This window comes from Melanostigma gelatinosum, assembly GCF_949748355.1.
Source record: "Melanostigma gelatinosum genome assembly, chromosome: 18".
NCBI lineage: Eukaryota > Metazoa > Chordata > Actinopteri > Perciformes > Zoarcidae > Melanostigma > Melanostigma gelatinosum.
In genome coordinates this window covers 3897831-3925153 of record NC_136651.1, presented here as the reverse complement: position 1 = coordinate 3925153, position 27323 = coordinate 3897831, and the positions used below count along the sequence as shown (strand labels likewise).

The 27323-nt window shown below is 44.8% G+C and overlaps 2 protein-coding genes across 3 annotated transcripts; one reads left to right on the top strand and one right to left on the bottom strand.

Moving 5' to 3' along the window:
• The first annotated feature begins 1435 nt into the window (after positions 1 to 1435).
• Positions 1436 to 13615, top strand: agpat2 (1-acylglycerol-3-phosphate O-acyltransferase 2 (lysophosphatidic acid acyltransferase, beta)). Its single transcript, XM_079288847.1, has 6 exons — positions 1436 to 1751; positions 6791 to 6924; positions 8984 to 9159; positions 9413 to 9508; positions 10876 to 10948; positions 11034 to 13615. Exons 1-6 carry the CDS (start codon positions 1576 to 1578, stop codon positions 11189 to 11191), a joined length of 813 nt encoding a protein of 270 aa, XP_079144973.1. The 5' UTR covers positions 1436 to 1575; the 3' UTR covers positions 11192 to 13615.
• Positions 13616 to 14481: 866 nt separating this feature from the next.
• Positions 14482 to 24261, bottom strand: egfl7 (EGF-like-domain, multiple 7). Of its 2 annotated transcripts, none has more exons than XM_079290033.1 (9): positions 24083 to 24261; positions 20769 to 21011; positions 20055 to 20177; positions 19025 to 19137; positions 18305 to 18400; positions 17920 to 18132; positions 15998 to 16074; positions 15704 to 15866; positions 14482 to 15004 (listed from the first exon to the last, which is right to left on the bottom strand). In XM_079290033.1, exons 2-9 carry the CDS (start codon positions 20840 to 20842, stop codon positions 14985 to 14987), a joined length of 879 nt encoding a protein of 292 aa, XP_079146159.1. In that variant the 5' UTR covers positions 20843 to 21011; positions 24083 to 24261; the 3' UTR covers positions 14482 to 14984. The 2 variants fall into 2 exon arrangements, with proteins under 2 accessions (XP_079146159.1, XP_079146160.1); XM_079290034.1 differs by lacking the exon at positions 24083 to 24261 and adding an exon at positions 22592 to 22704.
• Positions 24262 to 27323: the final 3062 nt, after the last annotated feature.

The window sequence follows — 27323 nt, the reverse complement described above, 5'->3', positions numbered from 1 at the left end:
CTGCATCACCAGGTGGCTGGATTAACAGTTTGCTTTAAACTGATGCACTTTTCTGAAATCCTCTAAAGTTCACATAAAATGTACAGAATATAGACGGAGGACACAAACAAATATACCACAAACACACTCTTGCAAATCTCCAGCACTGGTTGTTGTCGCTCAGTGTCGGGTTTCTTCCTTTGTCAATGCATCACATCATGTCACAACACTTGAGTTAGTCAGTAAACAGTACATGCTACTTCATCATGTCTCCGAAGGCACAGCGAAACCTTGTTTCCGGAAAAAGCAGCAGAGCAGTAGTTTCAATATAAAATGTTGTTCATCCATCTTCAACAAGGGAAAAGGGAAGTTGTCTTCCTTATTTTCCTTATTTTCGACAGTAAGTTGCAGTGAAAACCTTTCCTGTAGGCCAGTGGACTCTGGTCCCAAATAAGACACGAGTAAACATTATGGAGTATGCAATTAAAAGAAAGCATAATAAAGCTCCCCTGTCCTCTATTATGTATACACTGTATGTTTAAACTGTGCAAAGTGTATTCATGTAATGTGTTTTGAAGTAGAGTGATGGTGCACCATCTTCCAGAAAAGGCTGGTGTTCATATTTTATCCCATTGTTATCATTGTAATCATGGATGAGTGAAAACAAGGCTATTGTCCACATTTCTATAGTCCTGTCTGTATATAACAAAGACACCTTCATATGATTTTAAATAGGCATTAATCAAGAGCAATGAGGAAAGCTTGCTTTGAGACTGAGGTTTATATTCTTGTTACTAACCACTTCACAGAAAAGCATCCTTTGCTTCTGTGTATTTAGCAAATAACCGCTTCTCAATAAGGACACCGATGCCAAGTTTAGAGTCTGCCAATGGTTAGGATCACCGCACATATTAAATCAGGATTAATGACTGATTGATCCTAATCTTCCAAATCATGTCAAGTAGAGCCCTTGGACAGGGCTGGAACTTCATAGTCAGGGCCACTGGACAGTGTCAGATTATAGTTTCGGATTGGATTGTCACTGCTAATCCAATTAGACGTGTTGTGCTTTAATTGGCTGTCAAACTGGTCTAACCCTGTGGAGAGAGTGAATCTATTAGTGAAATTTGAATGTTTGGCCACACGAAACTTGAAATAAAAACCTGCAAGAGCAGTGATTGCGGATAGATAATCACCGAATGCTTTGACAGGTATTACTAATTTAATTGATATGAAATAAACATGCAGTTTGTGACATCAGACCCATAGTGGTCCAGCAACCGGAAATGGAAGAGAAAAAAACAAACACAACCAATGACGATTTGACTCCACCTCATGATGCCATTTAGCAACAGATGAGCAACAACGACACATGTTGATTTGGGGGCAGCCGGAGACAAACATTGCCATCGCCTAAAGGACTACTTCAGACTGTGTAATACTCGCCAGGTTCGCGGTGCTTCCCTTTCCTTCTTGCACCGTAGCCTGGCCAGTGTTTTAGCGGCTTTTTCACCTCCCCCCCCCCCCCCCCCCCCCCTCCGTCCAAACCGCGTGTGTTCTACAGCTGGCAGTGGGACTTTCTCCGGGCGGATCGCTATGGATGTGCTATGGGTGATACTGCTGCTGCTGCTCCCGCTCCTGATGTGGGGCAGCAGCACGTTCGTTTTCTATTTCAAAAAGTGCTTTTACGTCGGCTGGATGATGGTGCTGGCGCTGGTGGCGATCCCTCTGTGCGTACTGAAGAGCGGCGGAAGAAACGTAGAAAACATGCGGTGAGTTTTGTTTGCATAATAAATGTCGCTCGGCGGCGCCGTGTGTCTGACAGCTAGCCAGCGTTAGCCGGCTAGCCGGCTGCCTAGCAGAGGTTTATTATACCAAACATTCAGATAGAAACGATACCGGTGTTCTTGTAGCGAAGTGTTGTGGTCACATGAGGGCAACGTCAGGGAGCTTCTAGTCCACCAATGTGTCTGCCATTTAAAAACCTGTATCTCACACGAATGCTAACATTAGCCCCCTTGACACCGTGGCAGCTGAAAAGAAGAATGCTAACATTCAACGTGCTCAGTGAACCAAGTCGGGGCTTGTTCCCATGCTAGCCTCAGATAACGGTAATTACATTTCCTGTAAGAATGTCCGTTAACTTATACTCCCTCCAGTCAAATGCCTGAACATTACTGGCGAAGTTAGACTTGTGTGAGCACAACAAGGCTATCATTGTTTGGCTAACGTTACAGCACCATTTAGAGTTAGCCCTGCAATCTTTATGACTGTTTTAAATTGTTTTTTTGAAGTGTATGAATGAGAAGTTGAATCGTTAGCGAGGCTACAGTTGGTAGTAGTGGTGGTTTATATTAAATTAAACAACCGGGTAACGTTACTCAGATCCTTTACTCAAGTAAAAGTAACAATACCAAAGTGGAAATACAAGTTAAAGATTGTTAAATTAAGTCTTCAGTGGCCTGAAAGATGTTTTTATTGTATGCAGTACACAGATTATTGTTGTGAAACACAATAAAGCACATATTTTCTTTGTTCTTTATCGTTCTTATTAGTACATGATTAAATCCCACCAGTGCTTTACACAGTTCCAGCATGAGGATGTCTAATCAGCAATATAACTGACTTTTAATGGTCTCTTATCTATAACAGCATCATATTTCATAAAGTGATCATGTTTTGTATGTAAAGTCAAAGTGTATAGCAGTTAATTAAACTTTCCCCCTGGGGTGTATTGGGGTAGAAGTATAAATAAATTGAATCTACTTAAGTAAAGTCCAAGTACCTGAAAAACGACAAGACTTCACTAAATGTACTTGGTTACTTTCCGCCGCTGGAAACAACTTCAATACAGCTGCACAAACTCTCTATAGGTCACTATACGGTTGGTTATTTCAGGATATTGGCTCTATAGTTATGGCCCAGTGACCTTACCACTGAAGGAAACGTGTTATTTTATACCTCACGCACACACTGATTGGGTCACCTGATACCTGTTGGGGTTGAAATGTACGCCTCCAGTGTCAATGTACGCTTTGTAGCCAGGTATTTTTGTTGTTGTGGTGAGGATGGATTACTGTTCAAGTGATTACCTTGAAGTTTCTCCCTGATTAGAGTTGGGTTGCTGAATACTTATCAGGCTCATCCGCCGTGCAACCTCACTTGGCCTCGATCTGCTGACGGCAGCCCTGTCGGTTATCACAGCAGACCTCGCTGCTCTTGTAATAACTGTTCCCGCTGGCGTGCTATCTAATGGCCGTGGTGTCACGTTGCACCAGTGTGCCGTTCTGTCTGCTCAAAGGTTATCTGGACCTGTTGACTGACAAAGCGACTGAATCGGGGTCAGAACTTGCACGGGGGAGTGAATAGGATGTTTTGGATGTACATTTTAAGCACCAGCCACCTCTGGCATGAAAGAGCGCTGTGATTCATGAAAGACAGAGTCGTGTTTCACAGGCAGTCGCTGTCGGACACACAGAGGCCTGAATATTGGGGGCGGAGGACTTTAAAGCAACACAGTAAACTATGGTGGGCCAGAACAGACCTCTGCACTGTGAAAAGCACCCATAGAACTCAAGTTCCTGCCAACATCATACTTGCATTTCCTGAAAACTCTTGTTGGTTTTCAGTTCATCGTCGGTGGTTGTGCAGAGTCTACATAGACGTACTCACGCATACATACAGTATACCTCTACTCCAACATCAATCAGGTAGGATCTTAGACCACAGAGGCTTAGTTGTCTCATTCCCAATTGCTTGAGCTCAGGTTCCATACTGTGTAAAGGCCCCTGACATCAGTGGGAGACGACCATTGCTGCCGTCTGTTTGACTAAGGAGTAATGTTGTCACTCAGGCCGTTGAGTCACTCACTTCCCCTGTCCCTGCCTTTCTCATTGAATTAGTCTTCCACTGTGACCACGTCCCTGTCTTTTAACAGCTCTCTGACCTTTAGCACCTGAATTAGCGTCGCTAGTGGTTTCTTGGTACAATGCTTGTCGGGATAACAGGGCAGGCTTCGGTTTTGTTTAACCTGAGTGCAGCCATGTTTAATTGAATCTGGTAGCAAGCAAGTCAGCCTAAATGTCATTATATGGTCCCTAGGAAAGGTACTTACATAGAGGCTGATAATGAAATGAACCAGAGGAAAAGCGGAGTGGTTTGGCCATAAAAAGTACCAACCAAGGCCATTTCCTTCCCCTTGAGCGATCTTACAATTGCTGCAACACAGTCTAATTCAAAAGCCACCGGTTATGTAATGACTCAGCCAGAGTGTGTTATCACTGCTGTGTCAAAAGATAACCTCAAGACTGTGTTCTGGCTGAACGGTTACACGATGTGTAAGGCGAGATAATTGCATTAGGAGTCACAAGGTAATGAGTACAAGTGATGTCTTCAAGCGCTTCCTCGTGTCTTTGAATATTGTGAGCTTTACTTTTTGATATTTTCATTAAAATCACAGAAACGGGTTGCCAAAGAGTGTTTAACCACAAATGTACCGATCGGTTAGCGAATGACACGCGTTGTTCCTGTGTAGCGTAGATGAGCCGATAACGTGGTCTTGGATTGATGCAGAGACTCTCATACTCACCAATACCATTCAGCTTTTTACGATGTACTGGAGGCATTTTCGACACAGGTATCAAAAAAAACCTACTCTAGTTTTAACTTCTACCTGCTGTACTTACTTGTTTATTTCCCATAATATCACATCAAATGTACACTTGCTTTGCTGATCAAGTCATTAGTAGTCAATCAGAGCCTCTCCCAATCTGTAAAGCTTTACCTTCTCATGGCATTGTTTGAGCAACATCACAAGTTGTTGATCAGACCCATGTGACCCCCCCCCCCCCTCCCTTCTCATGGCATTGTTTGAGCAACATCACAAGATGTTGATCAGACCCATGTGACCCCCCCCCCCCCCATTCACAGCTAAGAGCCTTTCCAAAAGAGTCTTTATGGGCCGTAAATGCTCTCTTTGGTCTCTTTTAATGATCAGCTCTGGCATCTGGGTGAAATAACGGCCATTATCAGGTACTCAGTGACTTTTACTGTTTTCAATCCCATCATTATTGGGAGCATTACCACCGCAAGAGCCTCAATCATTTCACTTGGGATAGAAAATTGGAAATGTTTGCTCATTATACACATTACATGCATTGTGTGCTAAATCCGGACATTTAAAAAAAATGTTCTTTTACATATGTGCTTTAATATTTAGTTTAAAACGCATAAGCGTGTCGCTTTTGAGGTATTTAGCTGACTATCTTGAATGCTCCAACCTAAAAGGAGATTAGAAGGCCTTTTTAAAATGAGAGCATGTTAGGACAAGAAAGGGGGGGAGAAGTTTGGGAGGAGATGTGAGGAGGAGATGAGTGTCACTGATGAGGACGGGGCATTTGCTCTAGAAGGGAGTGACTCCATGTTTTTCATTGGAGGAGAGGTCATTTAAGGTGGTGGTGTGTTATTTTCAGTATCTCTACATCTTGTTGAGCTCTATGATTCAGGAGAAATCCCACATAACTGTGCATTCATAGCATGCCCGATCTCCCACAGTGCATCTGTTGAGCAGTCAACGTGGTGGAATCTGTAAATAGCTGCCGCTTCAAGAGACTGGGCGTCATTGTCATGTAGTGAACTTTGGAATGCGTGCTTTAGGCCACTGAGAAGCAGATATTCTTGCCGTTGACTTGGGAGTCTCTGTGGGATCTGTCTTCCGGCTCCCAACCACGCTACCGTAGTGCGTCATTTGCGGGATCTTTAGGAGACTTAGGCTCTCTTTTCAGCCCTACACGTCAACATCAGAGTTCAGATCCATTTTACATTGGCTGCCATGCTGTGTGTTTGCGGTATAACACATTAGCCGTAACAACTTGATATATAAGATGGAAATAAAGGGAAGTCTGTGCCCCAAAAATGAATGAATGCAGCTTTGATATGATCCATTGTGAAGTTATGTCGGTTAGATCTGCAAAAAAGTGATAAGTTCCTTTTTTTCATTTTTCACCATCAAAAATGCCAAATATTTCCTGACTTATCCTCTCAGATGTTTGAAGCTTTTCTTGGGACATATGATGGTAAACGTAATAGTTTTGAATTTGGACTATTTATGTTGAATAAAACAAGAAACTTGAAAACATCTCAAGCTGCGAAATTTAACAAACGCAACAATTCGCCAATTCATTGAGAATATAATCTGCAGATTAATCATTCATGAAAATATGTTATTAGTTTCAACCCTAATGTATACATTATAATGTGATAATTACTTTATTTTAGATATTTAGAAAATGACAGGGTTGAAATTTATTTCACCAAATATTAGAAAAGCAGAAATTAAGTTACTGAAAGTTAACTGAACACGAATCCAGCCTTTCCCCTCCACTACTGTGTGCTGTCACTGTATTGATTACATCTGATAAATCCACAGATTGTCAGGTCATAACTTACATTTTTGTTTTGTTTAGTGTTTTTATTTTTCAGAGGCAGGTGGCGGGACATTGTTTCTCAAAGCTCATTGGAGCGTTATTCTCACTGCAGCCAATTATTTAACCAACCAAGAAACAAACCAAGCTAACTGGGATGTTGTCTTGTTTAAGACAGTCATAATTGTCTGGTTTAGGTTACAATTTCAATATTTGAGCTGGCATTCTCACAAGATACTGTAATATATTTAGCAGGCTTTATAAATTCCACTATTATCTCCAACTTATCTTTGCAGGGTTCTGGTTAAGAATGTGCAGCATGACTGTGAACAGTAACCTGTGCTTATTAAGGACTGTAATTAACCTTTGGCCCCCCCTTCCTCCCTCAGGATTATCCGGGTCCTGGTTCGTCACGTGAAGTACTTCCTGGGTATTCGGTATGACGTGAGCGGCTGGGAGCATCTGCAGACGGAGGGACCTTATGTCATCGTCTCCAACCACCAGAGCTCCCTGGATGTTTTGGGTGGGTGCTGCGATACCTCGACGTGTGACGACAGATATGTTGTGACGTTGGTTTCACCCTCAAAACAACCGGTGCATGTTCGAACAATGACTACAATGCTCAGTGCTGACTTTCAGCTATAATTTCGGAGTGTTGACATCTATATTCTGTGAGCTCTGCAGGAATCATTGCGCTCTTCAAACACTGGAGACACTTTCACACCAGATGTTTAGATAGCTTCCAATATTTAACTTGTTGTATTCGATATGTTTCTGCATAATTGAGTCATTGTGAATGTGGTTTAAACGTGAGATACACATGTTGAGGCTTGGAAAGGCAGCCAGTCTCATCTATTTTTAGATTCTGCCGGAAAATATGATATTTGTTCATACTGAGAATGGTGCAAGACTGTTGTGCAAACGGCAGCTTTTAGTCTAGTTCTTGTTGGTTTTGGCCCCTGTTCTCCCGATGCTCTAGCAAGGCCGGGTTTAAGTGTCGTACATTCAGCAGCTCAGTTTTGTGGAACGTTTCAGCTGAAAGCAGGAGTCCCCTTTAGTAGAGGCAGCAGTCGCTGACGAAAGAAGTGGAACGATGTACTGGTTGAGCTACGGCAGCGGGGATTTCACTCTCTGGCCAACGAAGTGGACAAGCTGTTATTGCCCAATAGAACCAACGAGGACTCGAGTGGCTGATGACCTGAATGTATTTCACACACCCCTCGATGTCCTCGTGAAGTCGGCTGATTCAGGAAAACACAGTTTAACAGGTGTCGGGGGTTTTGTGTTGACATTTTCCGTTTTTCAAGTTACGAAAACCACCTTCAGGTTTCTGGAATCTGCGAAGTCCATCGTTAATAAACTGACTGCTGGTCATCACAGTATTCATGAGCTGCAGCTAATCATCATAACCGTTCTGTTGTCTGACACCGGAGACAGGACAATATGTGAATGAGAACCACTATATTGTAAATTCGTCAGCGTTGAATCAGTATTTGTGGTCTCAGAGGGCAGGATTCTCTCCGACGGCTGCAGTGGAGCTGGAATGCGACGTGTCCACATCCTGTTTACATTGGCCGTTGGTCTGGTTTGGATCGGCCACCAAACAATTCAAGAACTGACTCAAAAACAATTCAGGAGGTCTGCTAAAGACATCGTTGGTGCCACCTTACATCTCCCGATAAGGGAAAGTCAGGACACGCCGCTCACACCAGGGCCACAACTTGTTGGAAACAAAATGTGAAGGCCCGGCCGTCACGTGTATGCCACACAAACTTGAATCCTTATTCTAGGAGGAACGGTCCTAGATGTGAGTGTTGAGGACACTTGATTTAACAGATGTATGGTTTCTCTCCGTTGGTGCCTTAGTGAGAGAATATGTTTGTCTGTGCCGGTAATTGACGAGGGAAGGCCTCGAGGCCACGGGGGGAGCTAGGCCTCTAATTAGTGCTGAGGACACTCTGCACGTGTCTGATTCGGTGGCCATGCTACACCCAGCCATTATTAGCTGCTCATCCCTGAGCTGACGTGATAAGATCGCCTCCACAGCTTGGTTTCAAGTCTCTTGCTCTGGTGTCATTTCGCGTCTTTCTCTCATATTGTGTGTCGGACATCTTTATGCTCCTTTTATCTTCTGGACCAGCTGCTTTCACACCAAAGTTAGTCAGTCATGTCTGATTTCATAATGTTAATGGAGATAACTATCAGTGAAGTGAGATTTTTCTCCAACATCACAGTGGACTTTATACTGTCCATGATGAAATCCAGGTTGTGACGAGGCCCTAGAGAGAGAAACTGGAAACATGCTGTATACGTTAGCGACATGGGACGGATCACAGTTTAAAATTGAGTAAAACAATATAACGTAATTCAGGCTTGTGCTCTATTGGGATCGGGTCTACACGATTCAATTAGCCGACGTCTTATTTCTCAAACTTTGAAAGAGTGATACTACTCAGTGTGTGAACAAAACTACAGATGCTTATTTTTGCTTTGTAAATTACAAAAGGTAGATTCACGTTTTTAAATTTAGTTTCAAATGACGATTTGCGAGATTCTATTCTTACATGTTCTGTGTTTCTCAGGCCTGATGGAGATCCTACCAGACCGCTGCACCATGATTGCCAAGAAGGAGTTGGTCTACTGCGGCACAGTGGGTCTCATCTGCTGGCTGGGCGGCATCGTCTTCATCAACCGCAAGAAGACTAACGACGCCAAGAACGTCATGGCTGACGCTGCCAAAACCATGTTGGCCGATCAGGTACCGTGAATCCTGTCAACACTGGATACACCGTCATCAGTGGGGGTAGAAGGAGCTATGTTTATCTGGGTTGAAGTGATGGTTTACGTCCCTGAAGAACTGTTAAATATACTTAGTTATTTGTGCTTTTCTTTGTTTTTCGCTCCGCTCTTCAACTGTCACAGGGCTCTGGTTTTCAGACTGAGAGATGACATTTGGATGATTAAATCACTGTTGTTCCCCCCCCCCCCCCCCCGTCCTCTGACCTCCACAGATTCGTCTGTGGGTGTTCCCCGAGGGAACGCGTAACCAGACCGACGACCTGCTGCCCTTCAAAAAAGGGGCTTTCCACCTGGCAGTGCAGGCACAAGTGAGTTCCTCTGACCTCCCTAAAATTCACTTGTGTTTGGGCCGTCTGTGTACTGAGCAAGTGTGACTATCGTATCCATATCCTATATGGGAATTAACACTTGAAGCACACCCTCGTCCTGTGCATTCACTTAACCACGCTGGCAAAAATGGGTTGCGATGATACCGGCTGAAGAGTAATGATGGCAGCAAGGGGCTGACTCTCGACACATGGGGGCGCTAGCAGCCTAATGTGGCACGAGGCAGCGTTCTGATTTAACCAAATCCAACATACGAGTGGAGCCAGGAATGCCTTGAAGTGCTCCAGAATAGTTCGGACTGTCTGAGCACTTTCATCGTGATATTTCTGTCTCGGCCGTTTGTGAAGTTGTCCTCGGTTGATTTTGACGTAACCTCCCCCCCCCCCCCTCTCAACTCTGCACGCAAAATGATGTTGAGGGAGGTCAGACGACACAGAATGACTCCAGAGTAATTGTGTCTCAGCTGTGTGTGTTTTCGGAGCTCTGTCTCTTAACGCATGCAGGTGGGAGGTCTCTGTTCTTGAGTTGACGTTTCGTAGCACGCGCTCGGTGGGGGCGGAGGGGGGGGGGGGGGGGGGTCCAGCAGGTGGAATGAATTAAAAAAGAATCGTTGAATGAGATCTGGCCAGAAAACCGCAACGTGGTTGGCCCCAGACAAAAAAATGTAGTGGTGTGCTTGTAATGTGTGAGCCAGTCTATGGTGTGAGCCCATTTTTTGGTTATTTTGCTGCTAAAGATTAATATCTGTTTGGTTCAGAAATGCACTGAGAGGCTAGAAAAAATACAGTCCTGCTGCTCCTCATTAGCAAACACATCTTCTATAGGGGCTCTACGTGATTAGAGGTTCTACACACGGTTCCATGTTCGATACTCTACTTTGGATTGTGTGTGTTGGCGTTGAGGTGGTGTAATTTGAGGTCTGGAAAAACCACTGTTTTGGTTTTGAACATGGAGTCTATTTATCTCTCTGTGTCGGCCTCTGCTGAGCTGCAGCGCGCTCTTTTCCGTTTGTACCCGGTCGGCCAGATTGAGTGGAAGCAGGACAGCCCCCAGGGGGAGCCGCGTTTGGCTCAGCCAGTCTCCCGTTGAAGGGGCCGCTCGGGGGGCCTCGAGAGTGCGACTCGGCCTCTATTAGTGGAGGAGATGGAGATCGCTGATGTTGTGCTGATTGTGTGAGAGAGGGAGACAGACAGTGATGTGGGTTCAGTCAAGCGTTGCTGTCTGTTTCTCATCTTTTAGCTTTGGTTTAGATCAAAGTAAAGTCTAGGAGTCCGATTATATTTGTGTGCTTGGTATGAAAATAAGAGGAGATGATGATAGTCTGATCTTCTTTCCTCTTGTTTTTCAGGTACCCGTCATACCCATCGTTTTTTCCTCCTACCGCAACTTCTACCTACGGAAAGAAAAGCAGTTCAACTCGGGTAACTCCGCTTGCTTGTCCTATTTTTCTTTTCTTTTCTTTACTTGTTGCCTGAGACTTCTGACTGAAGTTTTGTGCCACCGCAGGGACCATCGGAGTGACGATCCTTCCAAAGATCGAGACGAAGGGGATGACGTTGGACGATGTTGAGTCTCTCTGCGACAAATCCTTCGACGTGATGCGCGCCGTCTTCGTGAACGTCTCCGACTCCAAACCCACGAGCAACGGGCCGTCGAGGCACTGAACCTTTACCAAATGCTCCCGCCTCTTTTTTCCTCCTATGTCCCCCCCCCCCCCCCCCCTCCCCCTCCCGGACCTCCCCCGCTCTCCCTAGGTTGTCCCATTACCTGGTCAGGAAAACAACATCACACCCGGTCTCCTGTCATGAACTCTCTTCTTGTCTAGTCGACGCCTGGTCCGGTCCGCCTCTGATCCGGACCACACGGCCCGGTCGGTCCTGACCCTCACTGTGCCTGCAGCAGCTGCAGCTGCTCTGCACGCCGTGAGCGGAGTGACGGACGGCAAGCCGAACAGTATAGATGTGTGTTCTCCATGCATGCCTTTTTGGATGGCTCGGTCCACCTTCATTTTTGCTTTGCTCTGCGCTGTCTTTGTAAGCCTGGCTATTTTTAATTTTGTTATAATCTTACTTTAATCTTACTTTATCACCATTTTGTACCTTTGTTTAGCAGATAATCTTTGGCTTTTTCTTCTTCAGAAATGTCAGTGGATGTTCATTTGTGCATCTCATACTGCCGTTATTCGAGTTATCCTCGGGCACTCTTGCACAAACCAATTCAAAGTACCCCGTCTTCCTTCCTTGCTTCCTTTCCTTCGACTGTGCTCGCTCCCTTTCTGCGTTCCAGTCTCCTGCCTAAAGACTAACGGTGCTCCACCAGTGGTGGAGGTGAGAGGTCGATCCGCGGACTTCTTAAGTTCCGTCGCTATGAATTCAAGTCTATATCCATATCGGCTCTTCAACCCGATGACATACTTCATGATGTCAGCAAGCAAGGAATTCGAGGACACGATGCGGTGTGTCACAACAGCACCCATCTGTACTGAATTACTGGACTAACGTGGACTGATGGGTTTTCAATGTTGTGTGTCGTATGCATTGAGTCAGTTTCTCTCCAAAAAAAGGTTTGAAATAACCTGCGTGCGCATTGAGCAACAAGTGTCTTCTCGCTGTAACTTTGCTTTCTATTTATTTCATCATCAGATAATCATATTTTTTTTCTTTTGTTGCTCCTCGGAAAGGAACTCACAAGTGAACCTATTTCAGACGTGTCAAAAAGGTGAGTTCATAGTGTGCAATGTCCAACTGTGTTAAGCATTACTGTTCCAAAGTGCAAGCTGCCTGCTGTGCCATGACGAAGTGTTTTTGGGAAGTTTCCAATGAAAGCCCATTATTATTATTATCAGGCTATGACCTGCTTAGTCAGCCAATCGCTGATTGTTCTGATTGATCCAATGATATAAGGTCGCTCTTAGTCGGGATGAGGGTCAAAGTGTGAGATGATTTTCGATCTCACGATCCTTTTATTTTTTTTTTCTCTTTTTTTTTTGGGCTGTGTGCTGATTAACTTGACTAATCACGAACAAACCTGGCTGACTTCTAGTCTACACCTGTGAAGGGTTGTCCCCGTTTAGTTGTATCAATATGAACGTGAATAACATGGTTTCAGCTGTGACGAGTGAGCTATTGCTAAACCTCATGTGAGAGTATGAGGTTATTTAACAACGTTGTGGACATTTCGCCTTAAGTTTGACTGGTTGTTTGTTTTTGGCTAGTTTGCTTTTGTAAACTGTACAGACAATAACCGCATAGAACCGACTGAACTGTTTTGGTTTACATCCAGGTCTCTGATGTCACGTTGCTCACTGCCTTTATACTGTTTGCAAAATCTCTTATTTTGCCGCTTTAGCGCATCAAACGATGTCTGAGACTGTATTTCAGCATTCAGGACATTTGTGTACGACTAACTCCTGTTTCTTTGATTTTATTTTATTGGGATGTTTTCTTTCATACAGTTGGCTTCACATCTAGAACATGTCTTTATTTTGACAAAAAATAAATGAAATGCTAAAATTAGGCGGACACAAGCACATAAACCTTCTGAGGAGATCTTGTTCTGGGTTTATTAATACTTTGGTACTGAGCCTGTACACTGCTGGTGAGTGCAACAGTGATACCTGCTGAGCTTTAAGTTCAAGGCTAGTATAGAATACACCCCTCTATTAATACTAACTCATCAAATTCTGTTCTTGCTTTTTTTTTATTTAGTTTGATTATATTTGAGTTTCATCTGTGAGGGCAGATTCATATCTTTGCAGCATGTGGTTTGAATGTTATAAAGTACTCTACCAAATTAATTTCTTCCAAAATATGACCGAAACAAAATAAAGTTTGCTAAAGGAGTGTTTATTTCCTGTTTATTTCTTTGTTATTTTGTAATCGGGAGCTTGAACCGGTGGCGAACAGGCTCTGCGTCAACCCTGCTGGTTGGTTTTGGGCGATTGTTTACGAAGTAAGATACTGCAAGATGAAATATTCAAAGTATTCTTAACCCTAATAAAGCACTTTTCATGCTGAGTTTGGATGAAAAAAAAAATAAACATGGACTTTCAATTTTTGTCTGATTTTCACCAAAGCTATTAAAAGTGTAATTGTTGCTTTACATGGATACGAGAAACGGCGCCGACATCCTGCAGAGCAGTGTGTGGTCGGCCCCTTACTGAACGTGCACACATGGTATAGACGCCCATCTCACTGACTGGTTAGTATTGACGATGTATGTTCTTGATTTCACCTTTTTTGGATCAATGTGAATTACTTGCAAAAGAATAAATAAAAATCAACTTTTTTTTTTTTTTTCTTAAGTGGCCGTGCAATGAAATTCCTGCTTTGCCTTCCTCAGTGATACTACAGTCAGCGGTGGGAAGTAACTCAGTACATGTACTCAAAATCTGCTTAAGTACAATTTAAAGGTACTTTCCTAAAGTATTTTCTGCTACTTTGATATTACTTTGCATGTCAAGGAGTCTCGTGAGAATCACATGATCACATAAACGACCTGGCGGATCAGGTTTACTTTATACTTCTGTCACTAAATGTACATTTATCTGATAGCTGCAGCAAAAACAGGCTGAAATAATCTCACCAGACTTCATACAAAATAGTTACATTATATCTGCATCATGATTACTTGTACTTTTAATTCTTAAATCACATCTTGCTGATAATACTTCCATACTTTTACTTGACCAGAACTTTAAATGCAAGTACTCCCACAATGTATTATTGATACTTTTACTGAAGTAGAGGCTCTGAATACTTCACTGCTTAAACTACATGCTGTGTATATACTGTAGGAGAGGCCAACAGGAGATCTCCAGTGTTGCGTTAGCTTAATGGAGAGTTCGTCTCATCTTACATCAGCAGTGTACACAGCACTGTGCGTTTGCAAACGTTCAGTAATCCTTTCATATCAGAGAGCACACATGGTGTTTTTGATTAAGACTTTTTTTTTTTATTACAAAATGTTACAAAACTAGGTAAAAATGTCTATTGGAGCACAGAGAAAATAACCAGATGTAATCATAATTTAAATAGATAAATACAGATGTCCATGTCTGCCCCCGGGACAGTTTGGGACACAGGACACAGAGGACACAGCTGCACCGACGCAAAACAAACAGAAGCAAAGTGGCCAGTTTGACGCTCACTGGGTTGGAGTCGGATGTCACAGCGATGATGTAATGCTGAAACTGGCCCTGCCACAGGTACTCTTACAAAATCAAGGTCTTTGACTGATTCAACAAGAACAGCACATGAAGCTGTTGGGAGTAGTGAAAATCACACACGTGGTGATTTGTGCGGTGATTGCGTCACTGAGGCGGTTTCTGCTTTCTGCCATCCCCTTCTTGGACAAAAAGAGGTCGGCCATCTTGGTGCATTGCGTATAATCTGTAGGTTTGTGTCATTATCTTCATGGGAGATGTCTGGAAGTGTTTATGGCGGCCATGTTCGGTGGCTAATTCTCCTGACAAGAACCTACGGGGCAGAAGGGTGGAACAAGTTACAACCATGTATTGGCCATATGCCATTACATTAAAACACAAAGTTCATGAAGTTATAATTGTTTTTTTCTGCTTCAGACATTGCAACCTGATTTTATTAACTTGAACATAAAATTGCAAGCATGAAATTGTTTGATGAATATCTGTAAAGTATGAGCTGCTCCAGCTGCACTGCAGCAATAAAGAGTTTGGTGCTGCAGGGAAGGTAACGTCTGTGCTGACATTCATGGTTTCCAGATGATGAACGCTGCTGACTTTTCCTCTAGCACCACCACGAGGACGACGCTTGTTGTGCACGCTGCCGTTAGCATGCCGCTCAAAGCACCGCTGTGGTTATGACTCTTGTTATCTACTCTTTAATGAGGTTACAATCCAAGACAAAATGTATCAATTCACTTGTAGTTTGATCTGCTTTGATTGTATCACTGAACTGACTGAGCCAAAAATGTTATTACGTTACAGTCACAAGATTTTATTATGTTATTAGATTTTTATTAATCGATAATATTTTATTACATTATGGACAATTGTTCCATTTGGGCTTTTACATTTTCTCTGATCTTTTTTTGAAGACGTTACAGAAAAACTGTTCCTGCTTTCCCCGGGGACACAAGGTTCCAGTGGTGTTCCACGAACTGTTGGACTTTCCCTCTGAGTGCTCGAGGTCACTCACATGTGCCGATGCGCTCCTCCAGAAAGCCAATCTGCTCGCTGAGGGAGTCGATGCGGTCGAGCTGCTGGAAGGAGTGGGACAGTAAGGTGGTTTTCTCCGACCAGCGCTCGTCCAGCGACAGTGGGAAGAAGCTGCTGAAGGGGGCCAACACCAACTGCAGCTTCTGCACAGAGCGAGAAACAGGAGGGGGAAATGAGAGAAAACGGCTGTTACTCACCTCGCAAAGCAACAAAAAAATCAATGTGACCTGCAGCATAATTATCCTTCTTCAACAACTAATCTTTTCCCGTGTACCTTTTCCAGGAGCTCGACTCTGTTCCTCAGGCTCAGTACCTCCTCCGTCACGTTCTCCATCTGGCTGAACCCTCCACCTGTACGAAACCATACAAATATCGAAATTCACATCAGAGGAGGGTGACTGCCGCTTTTGAATTTGTGGAAACTAAGTGAGGAGAGGGCATCGATCAAAGGTGAGATCGAGAGTTTATATCTCAAAAGATTCCTTCGTGCATCCCGCCCTCATCGATCCGTCTCCTCGTATGATTCAGGGCCACTGCAACGTCTCTGAACAACAAAAGAAAGACGAACAGCAGAGCTGCAGGGAGGCTGAGGGAGGTTAGGGCACAGGGGGCCATCATGGATTCGGGAAACCGCAGGAACAAAGCCGACACACAAGCTGAAAGAGGGGTCACCAGAAATAGACGAGCGCTCGTTATCCCGTCCTGTGAACATGCATCGGTTACGGGGAAGTGTCTGACCGGCTCCACCCGAGGGGACTGTCCCTGGAGCAGGCGGGACCCAGATCGGGATGCAAAATTAGGGACCCCGTGCTATCTGGCTGGGCTTTGGCAGACAGAGCTAGAGCGGCTCAATCTCTCCCAGATGTGGTCCATTACTGAGACGAGAATGAGTTCAGCAACAGGATGAGGAGGAGGAGAAGGAAAAGAGGGGAGCTGGCGATGACCCCCAGCAGAGAGAGTTGATGGAGCTGGAATGAGAATACAATCGTTGGCCAAGAGCGCAGTGAAGAAGGGAGACGGAGGGGGAGGAAAAAGAGGAAGATGGAGAGACACAAACGCAGTCAAACTCCTCCACAGCAGCTTGGCAGAGTCGGAGCGATGGTCTACTTTTTGAGCATTTAAACCTGTGTTCATGTTTGTGAGCTCTTCATCAACATCCCTCTGACGTGTGCATATGCGCAGACAGAGGAATGCAGTTTGAAGACAAACATCTCTGCTGGCTTTGCATTTTTGCGTTATTGCATCCGAGAGCTGAGCGGCAAAACTGAGCACGCTCCCACAAAACAAAACCATCGCTTTCACGGAGGAGAGAGATCTGTCATATTTTGGCTTTTCATCCCCTCCCCACCCCCCCAACCTTCATATGTTTGTCTCTTTGCTGACTCAGCGATACTTGCAGGGCTCGCGGGCGCAGTCACGGGAGTGAACTGTCTCATTTCAGCTGAGGAATTCCACTTTGTGTGATTTTTCTTCTCTACAGAAACACTGATAAATAAAGGGGGAGTTTCACAGCAAATTTCTCACATTTACATGAGAGATATTTCATTTTATGACACTTGAGAAAGTATCCCCCTTAGATGTATTGTTTGGTGACAACGGTGGACACATTTGGGAGAAATGAGTATAAAATAAGCCTTCTTGAAGGTTTCATGGTCACAAAAAGCAATAACGCTGACATAGAACAGTAATTAAAAGGAATGTCCTGGGGTCAACTACTACACTTGTAGACATGGAGGGGGGGTTGTTTTATTTTGTTGCTAAGATACAGGAAGCACACACAAACGAAAACCGACCTTTTCATGGTGAGAGACAACATTGCAACATTTTTAAGGCAACTAATGGAGAGCGTAGGATAAAACGATGTCCTCATTAGCATGGGAGCTCTATCAGAGTCAGATGTTTGCTTTACTCACAGGACTCACAGGAGTCAACCGAGTCATTATCAAAGACCAACTGGTCCCAGTCTCACCGCACGGGGCCAGACCACAGGACATCTGTGTGGAGTCGGCACCAGTCGCAGTGCATTATTACTCACGGTACGAGTTGAAAGTGGCATAGCGCGTACCAAAAGTAATAATGGACCGCGAGGCTGGCTCTGTTTCTTTCCTTCTGCGCTCCAGAGACTTCGCTGCTGACAAGAAAACACAAAATGATACCACGTGAGCGCACGCTCACACTCCTGAGCTGTTCATTTACCCGCATCGGTGTGACCACCCACTGTTGCCTGGCTGGTCTGGGTGGAAGAAGGAGGAATAGTAGGAGGAGGAGGAGGAGGAGGAGGAGGGAGGCTTTGACAGGAACGTACATCTCCGGCAAGCCTGAAGCCGTCTCTGCACGCACATCGATAGCTGCCAGCTGTGTTCAGGCACACCTGGGCGCACGGCCGCTGCTCGCCACACTCATCCACATCTGAGAAACACAAAGAAATAGGTCTGTGTGTTGGTGTGTTACAGAGACTGGTGTGGTTGTGCAGGTAGATGTGTGTGTGTGTGTGTGTGTGTGTGTGTGTGTGTGTGTGTGTGTGTGTGTGTGTGTGTGTGTGTGTGTGTGTGTGTGTGTGTGTGTGTGTGCATGTGTTTACCTGTTATGCATTGAGGCCCCTTCCAGCCTAGCGGACAAGCACACTGGTTGGGTCTTAAGCAGGTACCTCCATTCTCACAGGGTTGTCCACACACAGCTGTTGGAGGACATTGAGAGGAAGCATTCAGCATTCGGGGAAATATGCTGATTTGCTTCCTTGCCAATTGTTGAGATGAGAAAATCGAAGGCTCTCTCGTGTCTGTATGCTAAATATAAAGCTACGTGCTAGGAGACTGGTGGGGGGGGGGGGGGGGGGGGGGGCGACGCCTGTGGCCAAAAGTCTGACCACCAGCACCACCGCTAATTAACACATTTTATCTCATTTGTTTAAGCAGTAAAAAAAACCAAAGTGTAAAATCAACAAGTGGTGGTTTTATGGGGAGTTATGTGCTGCACTGTTTCTTGGCCGGGAGCAGTGACTTCTTGCTGTTTCCACTGGCAAGAAAGAGCCCAGAAAACATGTCTTCTTTTTATACTTCAGTTTATAAACTGCCTTTTAATGTTTTGTTTTTTCAACCTTAACAGAGTTAGGCTAGCCGTTTCCCACTGCTTCCAGTCTTTATGCTAAGCTAAGCTAGCCGTCTCCTGGCTGCAGCTTCACGTTTATCTATCTTTCAGCAAGAAAGTGAATATGCACGTCGAAATAGCTGTTTTTCCACTCAACAGATGCAGACAGTACATCCAGGACCACATAAACCCATCACATGTCCCTGCAGGTTACCTTGGTTGCAGTTGTGAGAGTGAAATCTCCTCCAGCCGGGGCAGCACTCTGAGTAGAGATGCAAAGGAGGTGCTGCTCTGCTCACCTGCCGGTACGCCACCGAGTACACAGTCCTGTGGAGACAAAACACAGACACCCACAGTTAGGGATTCCTGGTTCTTCACAATGCTGTCATCGCCCTCATGTGTGCATGTGGTCGATCCAGTTGTTTCCCATGTTCTGTCAGACTGAAAGAACGCTGATGAGGGAATAGGAAATTGGTGGGACACTAAAACCACTGACCACTGACTTACAAGAGCGAGATGAGGGAGGAAGGGAGGGAGGGAGGGAGGGAGGGAGCAAGGGCAGGAGAAGAGTTGCAAAGTCAGATCTAAGTTCTAAGACTCTGTTTGTTTTGCAATGAGAAATACGAGGTGATAAACTGAGGCTAAAGCTTAAAAACAAAGTGAAAGCGACGATGGAGGATGAAACTATTTCACCAAAGTAAAGAGAATCACCACGGGATTCGAAGGCCTGTAATTCTCTGAAGCCTGCACCACAGAATGAGCAAAACAATCTGAAATTTGGTGGTGAAGAAAGAGTTAAAAAAGAAATGTAAAGGGGGGGTCTCAAAAGCATCAGAGCTGGAGAGAGATTGAGAATGCGTAAGTGTGGAGCGAGACGCAGGCCAAGATAAACACGCAGTTCATTTCCCGTAGTTACACAAAAGTACTCGATATTTAGATTCCAACCCAAATATGTGGCACCATGACCCACTTCTGCGTAAAACATGTCTTTGTGTGTGTGGGAGAAAGTCTAGATCTATTCATGAGTGCACTTCTAACCCTTGCCCTTCCTAAACATGTCGAGCGTTGTTTACCCTTTAATAGAATAAAGTAGATCTTGCGATGGCTTAATTACGAGGCTGTTTTTGACGCTGATGTGACCCGAGTCCTCGTGTACATGCTGGACCGTGTGGTTCAGCTGGTGTTCGCCCCAACAAAAGCTGATTTAGTCGTTGTTTAATGTCACAGCAGACTATTTCTCTCACTTGTACGTGCTGCAGAGGCGATGCCCCTGACACAGGGTGATGTAGGGCTTGTGCACCGGCTGGACGTACGACTCTGTTGCCGTTGCAACGCCGTGACGGAGGTCTCGGCCGCACACCCTCCTCCTGGAAAAAAGGGAGAAATGAGATCGAGCATTAAAACTTGGAATAGAGACTTTCGGCCCCAACGAGCGTCTGAGCCGAGCTGGTTTTAGATGTGAGGTTTCTGCTGGTTTGAAGTGGATTTCCAGCGAGGTATTTAGGCTCCAAGTGGCTCCCATCGGATTCAGAAAGCATGAACAACTCCACATAAGGAGCCAGAATGTTATTTGTCACCAGAAGTTGGCGTGCAGCCTAATTGCTCCTGACTGACCCGTGAAATCACTCCTGAATGTGTCAGAGTTTAGAGTCGATCTCTGGCCTCTTTGGCTCCACTTGACCTTTCTTTTGGCTTTCGGTTTATTTTGGTCTCGGTCCCATAATGCTGTGCGTCCAATAGCCTGGGACCTAAGGGTGGAGCTCTGGTCCTGAGAGAGTGGACTCTTAAATGTTTAAATGTCATTCCACCCAATTTGTATACATTGGCAGTGGGTGAAAGTGGCCTAAAGCAAACAGGCCTGCAGGACAGCTAAAGTGGAGATCTGTAGCTCTAAGGACCGCGCTGATCAAATGACAGGCCACAATAAACACAGGAAGACTGTTGAGTTGAGCTGTTACCCGTGGGGAGCGAAGAACTGCGGAGTGGCCATCACGTGAAGGACGAAGGAGGAGAGAAGCAGCGTTTGGTACATTGTCTTCCTCTTTCCCACGTTCCCTCGCTCGCTCTCTCAGGCTCGTCTCTGTGCCAGTCGAAGGGAGGAGGAGAGGAGGACGAAGAGGGGGAGGGGGGGGGTCGTGGATCGTAGCCAAGGTCTCCTCACGCTGAGTGTGTACCTTTTCCTCCAGGACTACTCCAGCTACCTGTACAGAGAGGAAAGATAACCATGTGTTAAAGCAGAAATTAAACACCGTTTTTTGAGCCGTGCAATATGGGTCCATGAGTTGGCATTCGTCAGGGTTGGCACTGAAGGGTTAGTATGCTCTCGCTGGTGATGTTTGGACTGGGTTTTCATGGGGAATGCTCCCCACAGCACAGGAAGCCTCAGAGAGACACAGATAACTCATTGCTGGGCAGATGTCTGGATGCATCGTCGGGTAACTGGCACGGACGTAAAGACGAACCGTGGGACTGGACTGGTTGTAGTTCTGGTTCTCCCACATAGAGCCCACACAAGCAGCCACATATGTAGCCATCTATGCACTGAACACACAGTCCTGAGCTGTTGTGGACAAAGCAGGGTGAACTCTCTCTGACCTGCACCTGCATGGACTCTGAGACTCTAACACAAAGGACAGAGCAAGAAAAAACAACAAAAGAACTCTCCCTTCCCGCAAATGTTCACTCATCCCTTCACGCCATTTTTGGGATTATTACATACTGCACAGGATTAAAAGAACGGCGAAGCAGTTCCAGAGTGAGTGCCGGTCGGCTTGGACCTGCTCCTGCTGCAACGCTATCCTACAGGCACCTTTTTCTTTATCAGACCAGACACTAAACCTTTGGGAAATTTCTAACAGGGCCTTAAAGTCAGCCTGGTGGGATAGCAGGTTACGGGGGGCCGTAGCCTGCAGTGGAGTCGGGGGGGATGCTAAGCCTCGAGTGACGGCTTGCATGTCTCTCTGATCCACCGCTGGCTCCGCGCCCAGAGACAGGACACGCACATCTAAAGCCTGCGTGTTCATTCATAAATCAAAGGTATGTGGCTCTCGGCACAGCAGGAGGCCACTTTGAAGACACACGTGTGCACATTTGTGACAAAAAATACATCATAACACTGGCGATGAGGAAGGTGCACCGGGGCAAAACACTTGTTTTACTAGTTAGGTGTGGTATAGAAGATTGGATGTTAGGTTTTTATTATGAGGCTGTTAAATATTAAAAACACACCCTACCTCTGGGATGCATAAAGTACATTGCCAACGTTTCTATAGAAGGAATGTACAAACCACTACAAAGTAAATGGAAGCACGAATTTGATTAAACACATTACATTGTTCTAAATAGTTATTGTATTGGTTCAGCACTTAAAAAAGCAACATACAAAAGGGATGCTTGTAATCCAGGTGCAAATCTGTGATCACGAGGCTCAGAGCACGTGGTTGCATCTGGATCTGTACATTCTGGCCTATCGGGAGTAACTTGAGCAGACACGTTTCATGCATTCGCCAGGAGAGGGCGCTGGTTCACAGCCCTGCACAGCTCCGGAGATCACCATTTGAGGAGCTACATCCTTCACGCAGAGCTCCATCTCTGTAATTAGCTCACATACACGCACCGCACGCAAGAGTTACACGCTCACGCATTAAACGGATGACACGGATGAAATAAACCCAGAACTACCTACACTGAAAAACACAAGCGCGCGCTCTGGACACACACACAGGCACACAAGCAAATATATCAAGGTGCGCATGCATGGATACAAAAAATAATCACAGACCGTGCATGGAATAATCAGCTTTTCCTAAAATTAAAATTAAAAACACAGTCCTACACTGCAGGCAGTGAAGAAACGCCCGCGGCTTGAACAAAGTCGGTCCCGTTAAATATATTCCGCTCGTGAGTTTAAAAAAGTCCAGTGATGGAACTGTGCTACTAGTCGGGTTTCTCCTGCAGCCCGGACTGTCAGGGAGCATGGGGGGTGATGCTAGGACCTCCTCCCACTCCTCCAGCTGGGTGTCCCGGAGCTCCGACTGCCTGCACTGGCGGGGACCCGTGCGTGACGTCACTGTGCGGGCTACACGGACTGGACTTGTTCATTCATAAACCTCCTGGTAGACTTCTACTGGTACACTTCTACACTTCTCAAGCTGTTTACCGGCTGGCGGGCGGGCAGAGAGACCCTGCGACGGTGTTTTATGGCGGCAGCTGCTAGAATTAAAGGGTCGCTTCACACGTTTTTAAGTCTGTCCTAAAACAATACTCAGGTATAAGTGAGGATTGGACCTATTTTTTGGGGCGCTGTAATCATTGTTCCTGCCCATAATTGCTGTTAAGATATCTCAACCTAACATGTTTTGGAGTCTCCGAGATATGCATTAGTGGAAGGGTTGTAACACAAAGTAGGGGTTTTATGAAGGACGGCAATTCAGGAATATATCCTTTTGATTTGGCTGACTTTGAGTACCGAGGCCTCATATTAGCTTCAGGTTTTCTCGTCTTACTAAATAATAATAATAAATCATTGAACCTTGTGTCTTTTGCGGAAAAAATGCATCACTAAATGAATTGATTAATTTAGTAATTTAAAAACACATAAAACATTTTAAATTAAAAAAACAACAAATGTGTGTAAAAGTTGAATTAGAGATGATATAGCAATACGAGCTTTAATTGTGTCTTCTTTCTTTTAATACATTCTGCAATAGAGCGCCATATCATTTACCTACAGGTAAATTAGTTCAATATTTGACCAGCCTATAATCATGAATGAAGATAACATTAAGGCAAGAAGAAAACAATATATTACCATATACTGTCATGCTTTAGACTACTAATGTAGCTTATACTACATGGCCATTACTTTAAGCAATCATTACGGGCCAAGGACCCTATGTTCTATTTTATTTATTCAGTTTTAGAGGAATGGAAGTGCAGTTCTGCTGTATAGTGTCACACACACACTGTGCAATATGTACATATTGATTCTTTGCCACATACGTCTGACTGTATTGCACATATGCACTCAATAAATGCACATTAAACCAACTCTGTGTTATCCATACAACCTGTAACCCTACAGTGCAGTAACAATCAGCTATGAAGATGTAGTTGTCCAGCTCTGTATGTAATTAGCTGAATGTCTGTATTGTATAGCACACAAAGCATATTGAGAGCTAACAAGAAATAAAAAAAGAAAGTGAAATTAAAATGTTGAAGGAAAACTCATGTGAACACGGTCCTTCATAAAATGCATTAAAAACAATCTTACCGTCGCAGTAGGGGGTCATCAGGTGCGTGTGCGCGCGCAGGCCGAGCTGCGGCCGTGGGCACGAGCCGCCAGACCGGTGGATTAGAGGACTCTTCCATGCTGCCGGTGTCTTTTAAAGCTCGGGGTCGGTGCTTTTCAAATCAAAAACCCTCGCGGTTGATTCGAGGTGCTCCCTGAGAGTCGACCGGCCGCGAATGAAATGTCTTCGGGCGTTTTTCAGTTGCTTTTTATGCAGAGCTTCCTGTGGAACGCAGGAATTGGATGGACAATCCCAAACCGGAATTCCTGTGAGTGTTTGCCGCTGATAAAACCCCTCTCCTGCACAAACACCGTCCATCCTGCTCAAACCGCTTCGCGAATCTGATTTTGGAGCATTTTTCTGTCCCCCATTGTGGAGCAGACATCTTGAAGTGGGCCTTCAGCCCTCTCACCCCCATGGCCCTCTGCTGCCTTTGCAGTGCACAGAGAAACGCAGGAATCATCAGTACTGGAGGGGCCTGAACCTTACGCTTAGCTAATTATAACACCACTTAGCTTGTTTCCAAATATTTAAGCTTGTGGCACAATGAGAGCTCATATGGGCTCATGTTCACAGCGGTTAAGGGCGCCGTGAGATCAAATCTGTCAAATTGCAGCTTGTTGAAGCTAAATCGTTGCACGATAAGAAATACGTTTCTCTTTCCTCCTCCTGGTCCTGAGCGCTGATTGTAGATCAGTGGGAGGAATGGTAAATCTGTAATAGCCCTTTGTCACTTTCATCCACGCTGTAGTAATGTCCATGAGACATGTTCAGCTATAAAAGATGTCTGTGTTGACCCGGATATGATGAATGAATGAATGAATTTTATTTATATAGTGCTTTTCACAGACAGTATCACAAAGTGCTTAAACAGAGCAGACATTTAAAAGCAAAAAAAACACAAAGTGACCCTAGGGTCAATAAATTATCTACACAGAGAAAATTAAAAAATGTAAAATAAAATAAAAAATGTAAAACATATTTTAAGAGCAGGTCTAGGACATGGGTTTACTTGTACACAAACGCCAGCCTAAACAGGTGGGTTTTGAGCTGGCTTATAAAAGTATCCACAGTATCTGCGAGGCGCAGAGTTGCAGGCAGAGCATTCCAGAGCCTCGGGGCCACTTAGATGGAAGAAACATGACCTGGACGGCTGCTTAACATGAGGGTCAAACGACATGGATCGATCAAAGAAAATCCCAAGATTGCGCAGGTTGCAATGGGCAGCAGAGGAGAGTGGACTAATAATCTGCCTGATCATGGGGACAAACTCCTCTGGAGCAATAACTAGGACCTCCGTCTTCGAGTTGTTGAGTTGCAGGCAGTTTTCTGCCGTCCAGTCTCTGATGGCATTGACACAGTCCAGGAGCCTAGTTAATGTGAATGCCTCGCTGGGTTTGAATGACAGATGGAGTTGGATGTCGTCTGCATATAAGTGATAGGACACATTATAGCTTTTTATGATCGGTCCCAAAGGTAACAGATAAAGGGAAAATAACAGAGGCCCCAGAACCGAGCCCTGCGGTACACCACAAGACACTGGAGAGGTAACAGACACAAAATCACCCACAGAGACATTGAAACTTCTGTCATTGAGGTAAGATGTAAACCAGTCTAACGCTATGCCAGTTATGCCCACCCAATCACGAAGCCTCTTCATCAGGATGTCATGGTCTATAGTGTCAAATGCAGAACTGAGGTCCAGAAGAACTAACACAGAGCAGTCACCTGCATCAGCACACATGAGAATATCATTTGAAACCCTCAGGAGAGCGGTTTCAGTAGAGTGTTGCTTACGGAACCCAGACTGGAACTTGTCGTACATGTTGTGCCTCTCCAGTGCAGCAGTAAGTTGTTTGGCCACCACTTTCTCTAAAATTTTGGACAAGAAAGGCAGTTTTGATATGGGCCTGTAGTTCATGGGCAAAGCTGGATCTAAGTTAGGTTTCTTTAATAAGGGCTGGATAGTGGCATGTTTGAAATAGGAAGGGACAATTCCTGTAGAATCTTGGGATTTCTCTTTGAAGAAGAGATTAGGTTGGCAAAATAAGCAGTTCTAGCTTCCTTTACTCCAGTATTAAAAGAAACTCTGAGGTCTTTGAGATATAAACGATGCACTTCTAGCCCAGTAGCTTTCCAGAACCGCTCTGTCCTGCGACATATAAGACAGATTTCATCTATTTCTTTCATAATGTGTGCTGTTCGAAAACTTGATAATCTAGTTTTTAAAATTATCAAAATAAACAATGAAGACCATTTCATGACTCCTTTTGTACAATTGTTTTCTCAACTGCTGTTTAAATGTGTTTTCCTCATTTACATTCCTGGGCCCTATTAACACTTTGCAGGATTGGAACATTTAAGTGCTTCAGTCGTAAAATAACCGGAAAGAATCCAGCCCACTTTATTCACGTTTCGGTCCTCAGACCCTCACGGTGTGCTAGTTTTTTTTTGCAGTTTTGCAGACATGCCTGTCTGACAAATGACCTCTTAGAACTGTTTTTCCCTCATGTTTTCCAGTCTTTTAAGGGTTTTGGAGAGTATAAGGGGTCGTGCCTGGGCTCAAATGGGGTACCCATATGTGAGCCTTAAAAAGCTTTCCGTAGTGATACAGTAGCTGACATCGTGCATTAAAGAGAGACCGGCTGCTGCTCCACCTCTACCTTGAAGCTGCAGAGCTTGACTGAGATCAGTCCGACAACCAGGATCCATTTGTCATTCTAAGCATGTGGAGAACTGGACCACATACTCACACAGTTAAATGTGCACGCACACACACAAATACGTTTTCTGTGTGTGTGTGTGTGTGTGTGTAGGGTTGGGTGGCTGGGCTTCAGAGGGCACACATCACAACTTTACTCAAATTGAACAGCGCATGGTTACTTGACTTCTTTCTGTTTTAAGTTTGTTGAAGAGTATGTAGTGTTTGGTGTTCTGTCAGTGTTCTGTAAGGTTCCTATGCTGACTAAATGTATGATCTGACCCTCCCTGCGTACAAAGACTCTGCGATAACAAAGGGGCTACGTGCTCAGGCACCATGGGAACACTTCACTGTGGGGTCGCAGGTGAGCACGCACCAACACACACCACCAAGGCTGATCGCTCCGAGGGGGCCCATTACAATATAGGATGCAAAATCAGTGTGAGCTTGTTTGTCAATGCGCTGCTGTGTGTGTGTGTGTGTGTGTGTGTGTGTGTGTGTGTGTGTTTGTGTACGATAGA

What these genes read in the sequence shown, in the direction of transcription:
- agpat2 (XM_079288847.1), top strand. Translation starts at nt 1,576, where the DNA reads ATGGATGTGCTATGGGTGATACTGCTGCTGCTGCTCCCGCTCCTGATG. An exon ending in ACCTGGCAGTGCAGGCACAA is followed by an intron (nt 9,509 to 10,875) that starts GTGAGTTCCTCT and finishes CTTGTTTTTCAG; the next exon opens with GTACCCGTCATACCCATCGT. An exon ending in AGAAAAGCAGTTCAACTCGG is followed by an intron (nt 10,949 to 11,033) that starts GTAACTCCGCTT and finishes GTGCCACCGCAG; the next exon opens with GGACCATCGGAGTGACGATC.
- egfl7 (XM_079290033.1), bottom strand. Translation starts at nt 20,842, where the DNA reads ATGTACCAAACGCTGCTTCTCTCCTCCTTCGTCCTTCACGTGATGGCC. An exon ending in CAGTTCTTCGCTCCCCACGG is followed by an intron (nt 20,178 to 20,768) that starts GTAACAGCTCAA and finishes CCTTTTTTCCAG; the next exon opens with GAGGAGGGTGTGCGGCCGAG. An exon ending in GGAGGAGCGCATCGGCACAT is followed by an intron (nt 15,005 to 15,703) that starts GTGAGTGACCTC and finishes TCTGCCCCGTAG; the next exon opens with GTTCTTGTCAGGAGAATTAG.